Source organism: Monopterus albus, unplaced genomic scaffold (assembly GCF_001952655.1).
Source record: "Monopterus albus unplaced genomic scaffold, M_albus_1.0 scaffold27.1, whole genome shotgun sequence".
In the NCBI taxonomy this organism is placed as follows: domain Eukaryota; kingdom Metazoa; phylum Chordata; class Actinopteri; order Synbranchiformes; family Synbranchidae; genus Monopterus; species Monopterus albus.
In genome coordinates this window covers 1209523-1223442 of record NW_018127907.1, presented here as the reverse complement: position 1 = coordinate 1223442, position 13920 = coordinate 1209523, and the positions used below count along the sequence as shown (strand labels likewise).

The 13920-nt window shown below is 42.1% G+C and overlaps 2 protein-coding genes across 2 annotated transcripts in view; one reads left to right on the top strand and one right to left on the bottom strand.

The window, feature by feature from the left end:
* Positions 1 to 2773: 2773 nt before the first annotated feature.
* LOC109957530 (DNA damage-inducible transcript 4-like protein) lies at positions 2774 to 4316 on the top strand. The gene is given in 3 exon segments (XM_020595470.1): positions 2774 to 3055; positions 3594 to 3666; positions 3668 to 4316. Coding segments are annotated over 3 exon segments (618 nt in total). The 5' UTR covers positions 2774 to 2877; the 3' UTR covers positions 4035 to 4316.
* Positions 4317 to 4892: 576 nt separating this feature from the next.
* The window catches only part of brd8b (bromodomain containing 8b), a 16087-nt gene continuing 7059 nt past the window's right edge, over positions 4893 to 13920 (bottom strand). The window contains exons 11-18 of the mRNA XM_020595471.1: positions 12920 to 13056; positions 12098 to 12542; positions 11954 to 11991; positions 10901 to 11094; positions 10453 to 10545; positions 9529 to 9597; positions 8972 to 9257; positions 4893 to 5446 (exon numbers count right to left, since the gene is read on the bottom strand). Coding sequence (XP_020451127.1) covers positions 5387 to 5446; positions 8972 to 9257; positions 9529 to 9597; positions 10453 to 10545; positions 10901 to 11094; positions 11954 to 11991; positions 12098 to 12542; positions 12920 to 13056 — 1322 coding nt within the window. The 3' untranslated portion in view covers positions 4893 to 5386. The remainder of the gene's footprint in view (positions 5447 to 8971; positions 9258 to 9528; positions 9598 to 10452; positions 10546 to 10900; positions 11095 to 11953; positions 11992 to 12097; positions 12543 to 12919; positions 13057 to 13920) is intronic.

Below are 13920 nucleotides of genomic sequence, written 5' to 3'. Positions count from 1 at the left end.
CACACACAATTTTAGTGTGTTTACAGTAAGGCTGACTGAATTACTGTATTTCTACATTTTTGGATATCAAAGATGGTTTTCATATTGTATACAGTTCAATGAGAAGTAATGTCATTTTTGTAAAGTGATTACTTTTTTACATTTTGACAGTCTGTGCACTATGACTGACTATATGTTCCTGTTGGATAGAAAACTAGTGCTAATGTTTTGATCAAACGACTCAATTATGAGTCAGGTTTGCTGTGTTTTGATAAAGTTAGTATATGTAGAAAATGGTATTTTGCATTGTGAAATGTAAAGTTTGTATTTATTTAACAAAATGTGGTTTTTGTCCGCAAATGAACCATTTGGCCAGGTGTGTGATGTAACTGTGTTGCTGTGTTAAGAGTTTAGAAGAAGTATTTTAAGTATTGGTTAATGCTTGTTAGCAACAGCAAAAAACTGTAATACAGCCCAAGGCTTTAGGTTAGCAGATGCAGCAAGTGTCTATATCAGGATACTGATATCTAATTGTGTTTTGACCATGTTCTTTCCTGATTAGATAGGACTTTAAAAGACAACACTCACTCTCAGCTGCAGACAGAGTTTAAGTTACCATCTTAAAGCATACTGAAAAAGACTCACACAGCACTGGTAAGACAGTTAGCACACACTGTAGTTCCCCTGCAGTAAAAACACTTCCTTCATGGTATCAAGACTTTCTGATGACTCTGTCAGATCTGCATGTGACTGGCTGGCAGCTGTGATGTCATAGCTGGGACTTTTCCCAGGGAGGTGAGTCAGGCAGGCGAGGTTAACCTGCAGAAGCACTACCTGTCTGCTCTCACGTCATGCCTGTTGTTGGGCAGTATTTTTTTTTCTGTTTGGGTGGTGTCACAGCTGTGGTCACAAGATGAGCAAGACATTGTAAGTGAGTTTACTGTCAACCATTAAACATCATCAACAACAAATGTGTTCCCATAGGATGAAACGTTCCTGGTTAAACTGAATGCCCTAATGTATATAATTCACTTTATTTATAAAACAATTATTGTTATAAAGGCACTTTACAAGAAAATTAAATGACAGGGGGTTTCAGTAAGGTAACCATGGTCAAAACTAGAAAGCTCCTTAAAGTTAACAAAAAAATTTTTTTATGTCACTATTAAAATTGGCGTCATTGTATGTTTATAGTTTCTGGATCCTATTTTTAGAGTTTTGATACGTGGTAATATCATGAATATTGCTCATTAATGTGTATTTGTTAATGAATTATGGGTAACTTTTGGGTGAATATTGGTGGGAGCTATTGTCCGTAAATCGTATGCAGCTGAAGGAGAAGAAAAATACCTGCTCCACCATGTGTGCATATCTGGAAGGCGTGTCAGACCATGTTACTCACCTGTGAGTAAGGCAGGACTCAACTAGACCTGGCGGCTTCATGCACGCAAACACTACATTAAAGCCAAATATGGCAATTAGATTAATTGGGAAGGGACATAGAGATGAACTAATATGTTTTTGTTGTTGCTGTTTTACTGTCTAACCAGGGTGATTCTTTGATGGAACATTTGTCTCAATAAAGTCTTTAGGCAGATGTACCTAACAAACGGCCAACTGAGCGAGTGTTTTGGATGAACAATTTAATTTGTGTAGTAACATGTCGCTACACCTGTCAGACAGTCAAATGTAACACCTCAGTTTTCCCCAAGCATAAAACCAGCTGGTGTCACATTAACCCTCTTGTACATGCTCAGGTAGACCCCTCACCTGTGTGGGAAACATCAGAGCTTTTACTCAACATCATCAAATATCATCGTTAAAAAAAAAAAAAACACGAGGTCAGAAAGTACATTTTCAGACATTTGATTACTTGTGAAAGCTTGAAAGAAATCAAATGCAGCAAGTTTGACTGAGGTAGCACTTGTGATATACTACAGTAACACTGAGGTGGTTGCAGCCAAACATAACACCTGTTACAACTGACCTTACCTTGCTTTTTTCCTGATATGATAATGTATATTAGCCATTTTCCTTGGTTTAAAATTTAAATCTTATCTGTATTATGGTACAAAAGATGTAAGACCAATAGACCACGACATAAACTACAGACTGCACTACACTCATGTGTCTTACAAATCATTATATGTTTAACAATTTGCTTTTCTGTGATGCCTTTTATTTGAAATGAGGCCTATATAACACCTGTGAGATCAAATGCAACAATTCACATCTTGCAAATAAAGTTGTACCTTTTATAGAAAACATGCCAACTTCTGATATAATACATTCTCACGCTTGTGCCACTTTGACATAACTTTCTAAAACATGGCCATGTGTGCTTTGGTGTCTCAGTAAAATAAAAAGGTAAAATTGTGACCCCACTCACAAGTAAAGAGTAGCTACAGTACTGCGTCTAAAACAAATGTGGGGTTCAAAACCTAAATAAAATAACTTACAAGTAAATTTTCTCCTAAGTTCCACTCACATATTTTCAGTAAGTTAGTTATTGTTGAACTAGTTTTGATGCTAGTGCTGCCCCAGCTTAAGTTCTGATCAATTAAATAACTGAAAGGAAAATCAAATAAAAGTAAAATTACTAGTGTATATGTTATCGTATTCATATGAGCTGACTCGTATAGTTGACAGTTGAATGTACGTGACCGAGATCAGATCCATCCTCTGCAACGTCCGGACATGTTGCGTGAGCCGCAGGTCAAGAAGCTTCTCGATGGCTCCGCCCACACGTGACTAGCTGAGCTGACGTAACCGGCGGCTCTGGTATAAAAGCCTCGCGCTCAGCTTCCACTGCAGTTCAGCCTGATTCAACTGCTTCATGGAGTATATACAGACCAAACTCTTGGAGGGGATCGTAGAGCTGGACAAACAGAAATAAGGATGGTCTATACCACGGCTTTGCTCTTTGGACACGGAGTGCCCGGCATGACGGAGGAGGACAGTGTCCTGGAGATGATGGAAAAGTACTTCTTCCAGCTCACACCCCCGGGGCCGAAGACGAGCTCAGCCCGGAGGGGGAGTGTCGAGAGTTGCGAGGATAGAGAGAACTGCTCGTCATGTAAGTTGTAATTATGAACAAACTACAAATATATTTATTAAAGCAGCTTAAAGTTGGTCGAGTTACCCAGAGAACCGTCAATCCGTAATCAAAACACTGCTCGTCATGTAAGTTGTAATTATGAAAAAACTACGAATATATTTATTAAAGCCGCCTTTTAAGTCAGTGAAAGTTAGTCGAGTTACCCAGAGAACTGTCAATCCGTAATCAAAACAAAAGGAGCGAGAACTAGAAGCTCAGTAACGGCCCCTCCTCCCCGGTAGGAATGTTTCTGATGTAATGAGCTGAGGTGTTGGATCAGCTGAGGGCAGGTGGAGGCACAGTGCCTCACCTTTCCGCAGCGGATAGGACTCTTAGATAGCACTACGAGTGATGAAACTAAAATATGACAAGGGTCATACTCCCAGATTAAGGTAAAAGTAAAATCTTCCTCAGGAGAGGAACGCACAGGGATGACACAGACAGTTCTAAAAACTACTTGCATGCTAAATAAGTGCCAGTTATTCTGACTGCTGCTGATGTGAATTGTTTTCTACAGTTGACAGTTTGGACGCCGGGTTGGAACATGAGGAGCGGCTCCTCCAGCAGGACGTGACCCAGCAGATAGAGCGCTCCGGAGCCCAGGGCTCCCCCCCTCCACTGCCAGGTGCTGCTGCTACCTCGCCACGTGACCACCAGGGTCGGGCAGGACGTGGTGCGCTCCTCGGCCGACGAGCCCTGCGGCCTCCGAGGTGCCTCCATCCAGGTCTACGTAGACTGCAAAGACGGGCTGAAGTCTGTGGGGAGCGTCTTCCCTGACCCGAGTGTCACCCCGACTTTTGAACTATCTGTGATCTTCAAGGCAGACAAAGATGGCGGCTGGCCGCCACTGAGACGCATCTTTGATACCAACAAAGTGTTGAAGCTGAGAGCGGAGTACCGACTGGTGAAGAGGAAGCTCTACTCCTCTGCCAGTCCTGTCATTCATGACTTCAACTAGCGTGTTAACCCCGGTTGTTTTGTGTGATGTGACTGTTCTTGTTCATGTTTTAAATGCCAGGCTCCATGCGCACTGGATGCTGGATTTACTCTGCACTAGATTAGCTCTGAGGAAACTGGCTGTGGTTTCATGTGTGGATGTCTTAGAAAATTGGAGCAGGGGCTCGAACTGTTTACTCTGCGGCCACAAAGCGGCCGAATGTAAATTGTCACTGTAAAATATTTCACAGGAATGGGCGGGTCTCATTCCTGCAGTGTGCTGTCCTTTTATATATATTTTTTTCTATTTAATAAATTTTTTTTTCTTTGACAATCCCAACTACATTTGCGTGTACTGGTGTATTTACTTCTTGCAGCACTGCCTAATGACATGCCCACAACAAAAAAATTTCTTAACAAAAACCCCTTAACAGGCTTTAAGGGGCCAGCTCATGCCAATTAAGGCAAACTAAACTGTACAGCAAAAGCCGACTTAAGTTTAGCTCAAGTATTTATTTAACAAATGTACAACAGAACATGATACATCAGCTACCCAAACAAATGATCACACCTTTTTGTATGACCTAACCCACACTACAGCCACTTCCTTCTGCCACATTAATGCTATTTCAGCAACCTCCACCTACTACTTTAGCCCTTAAACTACTTTAACAGAGCACTTGTTTCACATTACTGCCACACAAAGCCTATTTAGGTTGGTTTCTGACCATCACAGGCAGCTAATGATTTCTATGTGCAGTAACGGGCTAAAACATCTGCTACTAAAAGACATGACTCACTGGTTCAGTGATACCATCAGATATCATCTGCTACTAAAAGACATGACTCACTAGTTTAGTGATACCATCAGATTTTTTTCATTTTAGAAAGACTCCCTTGTTCTGTTAATGAAAAGGGCAGAATGTCTAGCTGTGTGATGGTGACCAGACAGTGCTAGTATTCATTCTGAATTTACAGAAGCTGTACATTGTGGACTTCTGGTTGTTGCTCTAATACCTTTTCAGCCCATCACATCTGAAGCTGAGTGCCTTGTGCCATTTATCATGTGACCCCAAACATACTTTTGCTGGTGAAAAAGTTCTTTTTCTCTTTCCACAAAGTTCATTGCTCAGCAGGAGGAAATGAAGAGCACTGCTGGTGAGATGGTACCTGGGGTAGGTGGGACACCATTTGTCCTGGAGTGAAGTCCCACAGTGCTGCACATGAACCAAGTGCAGAAGAGCAAGCTCTGAGCGGCTCTCTCAAACACACACAGACACAAACATCCTTATTTACACCAACGGACGTGTATATGTATACACAGACTGCAGTCCTCTTCAGAAACCAACCAGTGACATTCTTTGAAATTTCAGGCTATTTCTTCATTTTCAGGTCAGCCTCCATGGCGCTACGACGACCCCTGGTGCCTCCATCCTGTAGTGGAGAGACAGAGGAGGAGAAATGGAAAAGAACGGGAGAAAGAATTAACACCATAGTGGAAGGGACAGCGTCAACTGGTCAGAGTGAACGACGGCCCTGTGGGAGGCCTTGTCACGTGATTGAGCTCCGCACAAAAACACAGCACAGTCCACCTCAGAAGGCTTCCTTCACAAATAAAGAACATAAAAATAATGATGATGAAAAGAAAGATTTCAAAAGCACAGAAGGAGAAAAGAAATTAGAACATGCAGAGACAATCGCACATAGACAGAAACACAACATAAACCGGCATGGGGTCATTAACCGAAGGTTGACAGAAGCTTGGTGATGAAAGGTTATTGGGACCCGTGTGTGTGTGTGGCTGGGATGCTGTGTGCAAACAGAACAGGACATGGACAGTGATGTGTGAGTGTGAAACTGTAACAAAGAGCAGGAGTTAGAGTGAAAGACAGCCTTTAATGCTCGTCTATAGCACACACCTACAGTACAGAGCTGAGTGTGGCTGGGCCCTCAGTACTACTCACTGTGTGACACTCAGGTCTAGTACCTTCATGGCTGGAGCACTATCTCATCAATCCACCACAACTGTTGTAAAACCTGATTGACTAGATGACTAGTTTCTACAAGCAAGAAAAACAAAAACACGTGTGAAACAGTCCCATGTCAAGGAAGTTGTACCACGTTTAAGTGAAAGAAAATCAAACAACCAAAAAAAAAAAAAAAATGAAAATAGGGTCCTGCACAGTTTAAACATTTTAGTTGCTTCACAGATTTCTGGATTTCTTGTTTACACCATTCTTGTCATGAGGTTGAAGTGGGCGGGGCTTGACAAAAAGGTGACACCACATAATAGGATGCACCAATCACATTTAGCAATATTTGAACCAATATATGATGAGATAATTGTTTTCTGATGTTGCCTGGCAACTATCAATAAAATCTGATAAAATTACGCCCACACACCCCTGATCACTATTTCAGACTGTTTATTTAGTCATAACTAGTTCATGCTACATAGTTTAGGGTTACACTTAGAAGAGACATTTCCTTAAATCATAAAAGAAGTCAAGTCATACATATTCACAATTTCAGTTATTAGAATGTTAGAATTCAATTACTTTTAAAAGTTTCACTAAGTTATTAAATTACATGTTCCTCATAAGTACAACCCAACCACTACTGAACACCAATAATGTATCAGCCAAGTGCAAATTCTTAATTGGCAGTTAACACATATAAACTAAAACCAATAAATCAGCAATAACCTAACATCTCTTCATATATTGGCCTGACTCATTTATCGGTCTAGCTCTACTCCACTCGTAAGGATTTAGCAGAAGTGTTCAAATAATGCCCAGTATTTGAGCATTTCCAGAATGAAAATGGTTTTGTTTGTAGAGACATTTTGCTGATATATTATTGAATAACAGTAATAACTGACTCTTATTCGTATTTAAATCTTTACTAGTAGTATTTTTACACCAGCTTGCTTCTTTAATGCCACTAGAATACAACTGAAAAAAGAAAAAGAGGAGAAGAGAGATGAGAGGTACAGACAGATGAATGCAGTGTATGTGTGTATGTTGAGACAAGCGTGTGCGGAGCGTGGCCTGGGCCTGGTGAAATCTGAGGGAGAACCTGAATACTTACAAAAAGAGAGAGAAGGAAAGCAGGAGAGGCCATTGGGACACTGTCCTGTAGGAGGACAAACATCGGAGTGAGAAAGAGAGAGAAAACACACACGTGCGTGAGAAAGCAAGTTTCATACAAGTCTGTGTCAAACACAGGCACACGCTGAGGGACAGTCCATTTGAGTTCTGCACAACACAAGCACTCACACAACGGTAAAATAAGACATCCAGCTCTCCACACACACTCATATGCAAATAGTAAACAGCGAGACTAAGGACACACAGATGGGCAGAAAGACGTAGACAAACACAGCAGAAACACACACTGGCAGGCAGGCTCACTCCCTGTGCACACAGAAAAATGTCATGACTTTCATTCAGTTGTAGCAGCTTTACAGTTTGAACTGCAAGTTTTATTTTGTTTTTGTTTTTTTCTTAGTCAAGTTCTAAAAAAAGATGTGATACTCCATTTTACATTGCAGTTGAATTTTCTGTGTAGAAACAACTAAGATGATTAAGATGGTTAATACATGAGATATTCAGAACATTTCAACTACACTGTGACAGTTTTAGGTTTAACAAATGCCCAGATATTTCCTGTCTGGAAATGACTTTTCTAGGCTCCATGACGCTTCATGCGTCTAGAAAAGCAAAGAATTTGTTAGACACGCATTCAAAAGTCCCACATCCACACCATAAGGGGACAATAATACATACACAGAAGCAAATATAATCCACTGCAGACAAGCAACAGAGACAGTGACAGCGACAGGCAGGCGCAGACAGACAGGAGTTAGCAAGGAGAGTCGCAGGCAGCATGCAGCACAGGAATCAGACGGGAAGTTAAGACCAGAGATTATTCCACTGAAGCACATGATAGCGAGCAGAGAGAAGTGTTGACATGATGTTTCCGGTGTCCTGTGCGTTCAACAAACTGTGTATGTGTATATTTGGATTTTTTACATTGAGTGTGAATACAAATATGTCAAATCTAATCCCATAGATAAAACATAATAGTAGAAAGAATTCTACAAATGTTTTATAAGTAGGTACGTTTTCAATGAGTAGCCTAAAATGCACTGTCTGAGGAAATCATTTTCTGTTGTACTTTCAGCACCTGTTGCCTTCACTTCCCGTGGGAACAGAGAGCACTCAACACATACATTTCACTTGTTGCCGACATAACACTGGCAGCACTGACCCCATTTTAGACCAGCACAGTTCAGAGCTTAGTATGAAGCATTGGAGGCAGTACTCTACCAGAGAGAAACGGATGATTTTTGTTTTGAATCTTATATGAAATACCAGAGCACCCGTTTCCCAGACTGTTTAAGATTGAAGCCATGTTTTAAAATCCAAATATCTGCTCAATCTAGATCTGCATAAGTAAGTACATTTATTTGCTACTGAACTGACAAACCAAACAGCCTACCTCAATTATCAGTGAAGAAAAACCTCACTGACTTATTATCAGGTACTGTACACTGTATCTGTGATGTAGCTCACAGGGAGGTTAGAGGTCTACAAGTCTGCATACCAACACATGCACCTGCTCCCGTGGTCAAGACAGACATACGGATATTGAAGAAGTGGACTATGCTGCAGGAGTGGTTCGAGACGCTTAATGTTTCTGGTCAAGTGTAAAATCCATTATACTGGTTCCTGAGAACCTGGAAACACTGCAAAGACTCACTGATGCTGTTTCTAGTGCCCCGACATGCTGGTACACATACTGTACACACACACACACACACACACACACACACACACAAAACACATTTCACAGTTGAGTGTCAACTTGACACCTTTTGGTTTTAACACATTAACAGTGAAATCTGGGGACCGGAGGCTTTGCACAGACTTTCAACCCCTCAATCGCCCAACCCACCTTGTCCGTTGACTCTCCTGGCTTACGATTTCCCTCCCTGCCACGGAGGCTCTTGGCGGAGATGGCGCTCTCTGAGGTCTGCATGATGAGCTGCGTAGCCAGGAACTGCTGGACGTGCTCCAGGACGTCCTTCTGCATCTCCAGCGCCATGTGGTACACGTCGTGGTCCGACGAGTTGTACATGACGGCATTTTGAAACATCAGCATGATGTCTCGCTGGAACTCAGCAGTCGTACGGATCACGCCGGACTCAATGTTCTTCTTAATGGCTGACAGGTCCATGGGCCTGAAGCAGGAAGGGTGGTGAGAGCAGCAGGGGGAGGGAGAGGTTTAAAACTTTGTCTGCTATGAACAATCAACTGTATCTTCCACTCTTTCATAATTTTATATCCATTAGCTGCAATGGTAAATTGTGTTGAGGGTTGACCTCAATACATTAGGGTTTCTGCCTGTGTGCCATAAACATAACACACATTGAACCAGGCTGACAGCCTCCGAGTGTCAGGTCGCTAAAATAGCGTGTGCACGTGTGTGTGTGTGTGTGTGTGTGGCCAGACCTGTGTACGATGCTGTGGTAACCAGGGGCGATGTCATCTGACACGGGCTGCAGGAAGACACTGGCATACCTATGAGACACAGCGCATCAATAAAATGTCTGGTTTGTTGAGCAGAGCAAACGAAAACAACCATCTACATTTTAGAATGTGTAAGAACATTTTACACAGTCATGCATCTTTGCTCCAAACACCAGAATTTTAGAAAAGTCAAGAAAATAAAGTATAGTCCAGGATGAACACTAGTGTCTTGTACGTCTGTACTTGTTTGGCAAATCTTTGGCCACTATTGGCTACCAGCTATCACTTTAGGAGGAGTTCACATTCCACAAGAAATTACACCAGGTGGGATTTCCACATTGATTCTGATACTCGTCACACTCATCTTTGATTGTTTGCAGGTAAATTCAATTCATGTGTATATTAAAATTAAATATATGGATTAAGAACCAGCAGGCATGAAGATAACATTTAAATAAAATATAACTGATCAGATAAAAAAACAATTATATCACAGACATTTTTGGGAGGCTTCTCAAAAATACATAAAAATAGTTTGGCAATTCATGCCAATTTTGTGCACATGCTTAGGTCACAGCTGGCTACTTTTATTTTAACAAAGAAAAGTAGGAGCACTTAAAAAGAAAATCATACAACAACCACTGATGTATTATTTAGTAAAGGGCATTTTTCCATCTTTTTTCTTCATTTGTTAATGTTGTGATAAATATTGTATTGTGGACTTATCAAGGCAATTTTGTAAAGCAGGTTTTTGGCATTGTTACATCCCTAATTAATTACATATTAATCTTCTTTGTTAAACAAGATGCTACCTGCTGTTAGATGACCAACAAAAGCTAAATCCAAACAAGGTGACATTAAAACCTAATGAGATAAAAAGGTGCTTCTGAAGTACTTTGCCCCCACCTGTGGTTGGCTGCAGCTCTCCACACCAGCATAATGGCTTTCTTCCAGATCTTCTGTGCCTGCACTGCCTCCTGGTCCTCACCACATGTAGAGCTGATGCAGAGAGAGCAGAACAGGAATGAGGGTGAAGTCCAATGTGGATGGAAATGGAAAAGCAGAAGAGAAACCCAAGTGACAGAGACAAACATGCATACTGTTAGAATTTGGATGTCAGCAGTAAGACTGCTTAGCTCAGAGAAATGGACTCCTAATCTGATTCAGAGGTTGTGACATGAATAAGCATGACACGTGCTAGCTAAGCTTAATCTAATTTAATGCAGCAGTTCTCTTAAAATGTTTAGTTGCAGGGGTTATCTCAGGACACTGCCCTGTATTCACACATCTAAACAGCATCCAACAGCTAGAAACGGTTATTAGGACAGAATTCTCACATCTGAGTGACACCTACAGCTGGGAAGAAGAGGCTGGGCTGCTGGCCAGTGAATCTGCTGTGTAGCGCTGGGAGGGCGGGCCGTAGCCATCTTCACTCTCGCTGGCTGCCCGCTCCACCTCTGACAGATAGGGGCCCTCCCCACACTCCTCCTTCAGTTCCATCCCTTCTTCAGGGTCACCCTCACTCCCCACCTCCTCCTCCTTAACCTCCTGGATTCAACAACACACAAACAAGAGTAAAATTACTGTACTGTATTTTACAAAGGCTGTGTGTGGCCTTGTTTATACACACACACACACTTCTGGAGATGGAACACTGGGAGCACACTGCTTTGCAGGGACTGGAAGCTGGGCCTCAAAATTAATTAATTGAATTTAATGAAAAATGAGGGGGAGTAAGGTTAGAGCAAGTATTGGCTTTGGTTAAGTGTTAGGGTAAAGATTAGGCAAATAGCAGCGTGTTGCACACCGTTGGCACTAGTTGACCCTGTCAGTGACTTTTCAGCTGATTGGAGTTGGCCCGTTGGGCCTTGCTGGTGAAAGAGACCACTCTGATTGACTGCTGAGTTTAGCAAATCAATGCAAGAGAAGAGAAGAGAACATCCCCTTCAGCCTCCACAACCAAAAGACCGAGGGCAGTGAACAGCAGTGTCATTTGCAACTTCTTATCAGGCATATTCTCGATTAACAGAGGCTTTAAACAGCAGCTGTTTTGAATGAGAGATGTTTTGTTTATAGCTTATACTTTCACATTCTAGCTCGTCTTCTTTCCCTTTCAGAATGGCGAATACAGATACTGCCACCTGCTGTTAGGGGGACTTATTTTTGTCACGCAGGTGCAGAATGTACATGCTAGTTGGCCATTGGCTGTGGTCTGTGCAGTGTGTCCCAAGCGTCACTTTTTCAACCTGAATGGCTGAGACGAAGCCTACGTGAGGTGAAGTAGACGTAAACCTTCATTGCTGCTAGTTCTTTCATGTTGGCTTAGTGTGTCTCTGCCCTAAGTAAATGAATGTAAGTCTATGTACAGATCCTGTAAGTGACAACCCCAAGGGTGTGTGTGAGTTACCTTGGACTCTTTACCAGACACAGAACTGTCCTCAGAGTCTGTGGGACAAAAATGAGAAGAGGATTAGAAAACAAACATATGAGCAAGATTTCCGTGTGTGTGTGTGTGTGTGTGTGTGTGTGTGTGTGTGCGCGCACCACCCACCTAGGCAAGGCAGGCTGGGCTCTGGCTGGCTCCACTCCTCCCCCTCACTCTTCACTGTTGCCTCAGTGGACTCCTTCCCTGTTGTCCCCTCCTCTGTAACCTCACTTCCTGTAGCTCCATCATCAGAGGCAACAGAAGAAGTGACATCACTTCCTGTCACCTCAGGACCCTCGCAGTTTCCCTTAAGCTGTTCTTCTCTTTTAATCTCAGGTTGGTTCTGAGTCTCTATGCTGGCAGGGGTCAGGGCTGACATTGTGGCCACATCCTGAGGTTCCTGTGTGGGCTCAGAGTCTGGGACTGTGGGTGCAGCATCTGAAGCTTTCAGCTCCTGGGTCTCCCATGGGCCAGGGAGTGTGTGTTCTTCTGAAACAGCCTCTTCGCACAAAGACAGAGCTGCTTCCACCGCCGCTGCATCCAAAGCCTCCACAGAGTCGTCAACCTGGGAGGGAGGAGGTTGGGGTGGGGAGGGAGGAAGTTCAAGCAACAGTACATGACAAGGCACCTGAAAGACTGAATGAATTTCATACTACTCTATGTGAACATATAAAAAGACCCCGGGTCACTGTACATGGGGTGATTAGGAACAGTGAATTTCTCTCATTTGTATCTAGAAGAAGAATACATTTTTCAAAGTTTGGGAATTTAATGTGTTTTACTTTTGCAACTCTTCAATCATTAATATATTAATACTCTGGATTATAGTCTACCGGGCATTTCTCTACTACCACCTTCTTCACAACCCAGCTGCACACACGTACTGTAGTCTAACCTACTCCCCAGATTGCATAAATAGAAGGCCAGTTCACTCTGATCCTGGTCATGCTCTATGATGGCAATGATGTCATCTACAGTCTCAAGGTCTAGTTCGTCTCCTATATAAGACACCGTTACAAGGTCCTCTTCCACTAATCCTGTCTCCTCATTGAGCTCTGCCTTCACTGCAGCATCTGCTTCACCCTCTGCAAACACACACAGAAGAGTAAATAACAAGCACATAACAGAAATCTCACTGTGATCTCAAACTAAAAGTGTGTGTGTGTGCTAATTTATTATACATTTACAGCTTGTTGTGCCACCCCTAATTGTCCAAAAAACAAAAACGGGTTTAAATGAAAAGTACATGAATAAAAATACTAGTAATAAGTGTAATGATAGTATAAATTTAGAGGTATTATGAACAGTTGGTCAGATCGCTGCACAGCCTACACATATCTTACTGTCCATCAATTCTGTGTGCTGCTGACCTGAGGCAGCTCACATGTGTTGTATTAGATGCTTCTTCAGGGCATGAATGTTGCCTCAAAGTAAGAGACCAGTCACAAACCTTCTCTGAAAACTGCAGGTAGCCTACTGCATAGACTTTAATTGTGCAAGTCAACCTTAACCATGACTCTTGTGCACTGAGAGAAGAAGTAGAAAGGACAGGGGACAACAGAGGGGGTGTGTCAAATGTTTTTGTTTTAACTTGTATGTAGCTTGCTTTTGTTTTTTGATTAGAGTTGATATAAGAAAACTGATTATGATTATTTATTATTTGGGACGACCCAAACATACATTTTTGTTGCTACTGGGGGAGCTACAGTGAGGAACAGAAGTATTTGAACACCCTGCGATTTTGCAAGTTCTCCCACTTAGAAATCATGGAGGGGTCTGAAATTCACATTGTAGGTGCATTCCCACTCTGAGAGACAGAATAAAAAAAAAATTTCAGGAAATCACATTGTATGATTTTTAAAGAATTTATTTGTCTTGCACTGCTGAACATAAGTATTTGAACACCTGAGAAACAGCAAGAATTCTGGCTCTCAAAGACCTGTTACTGT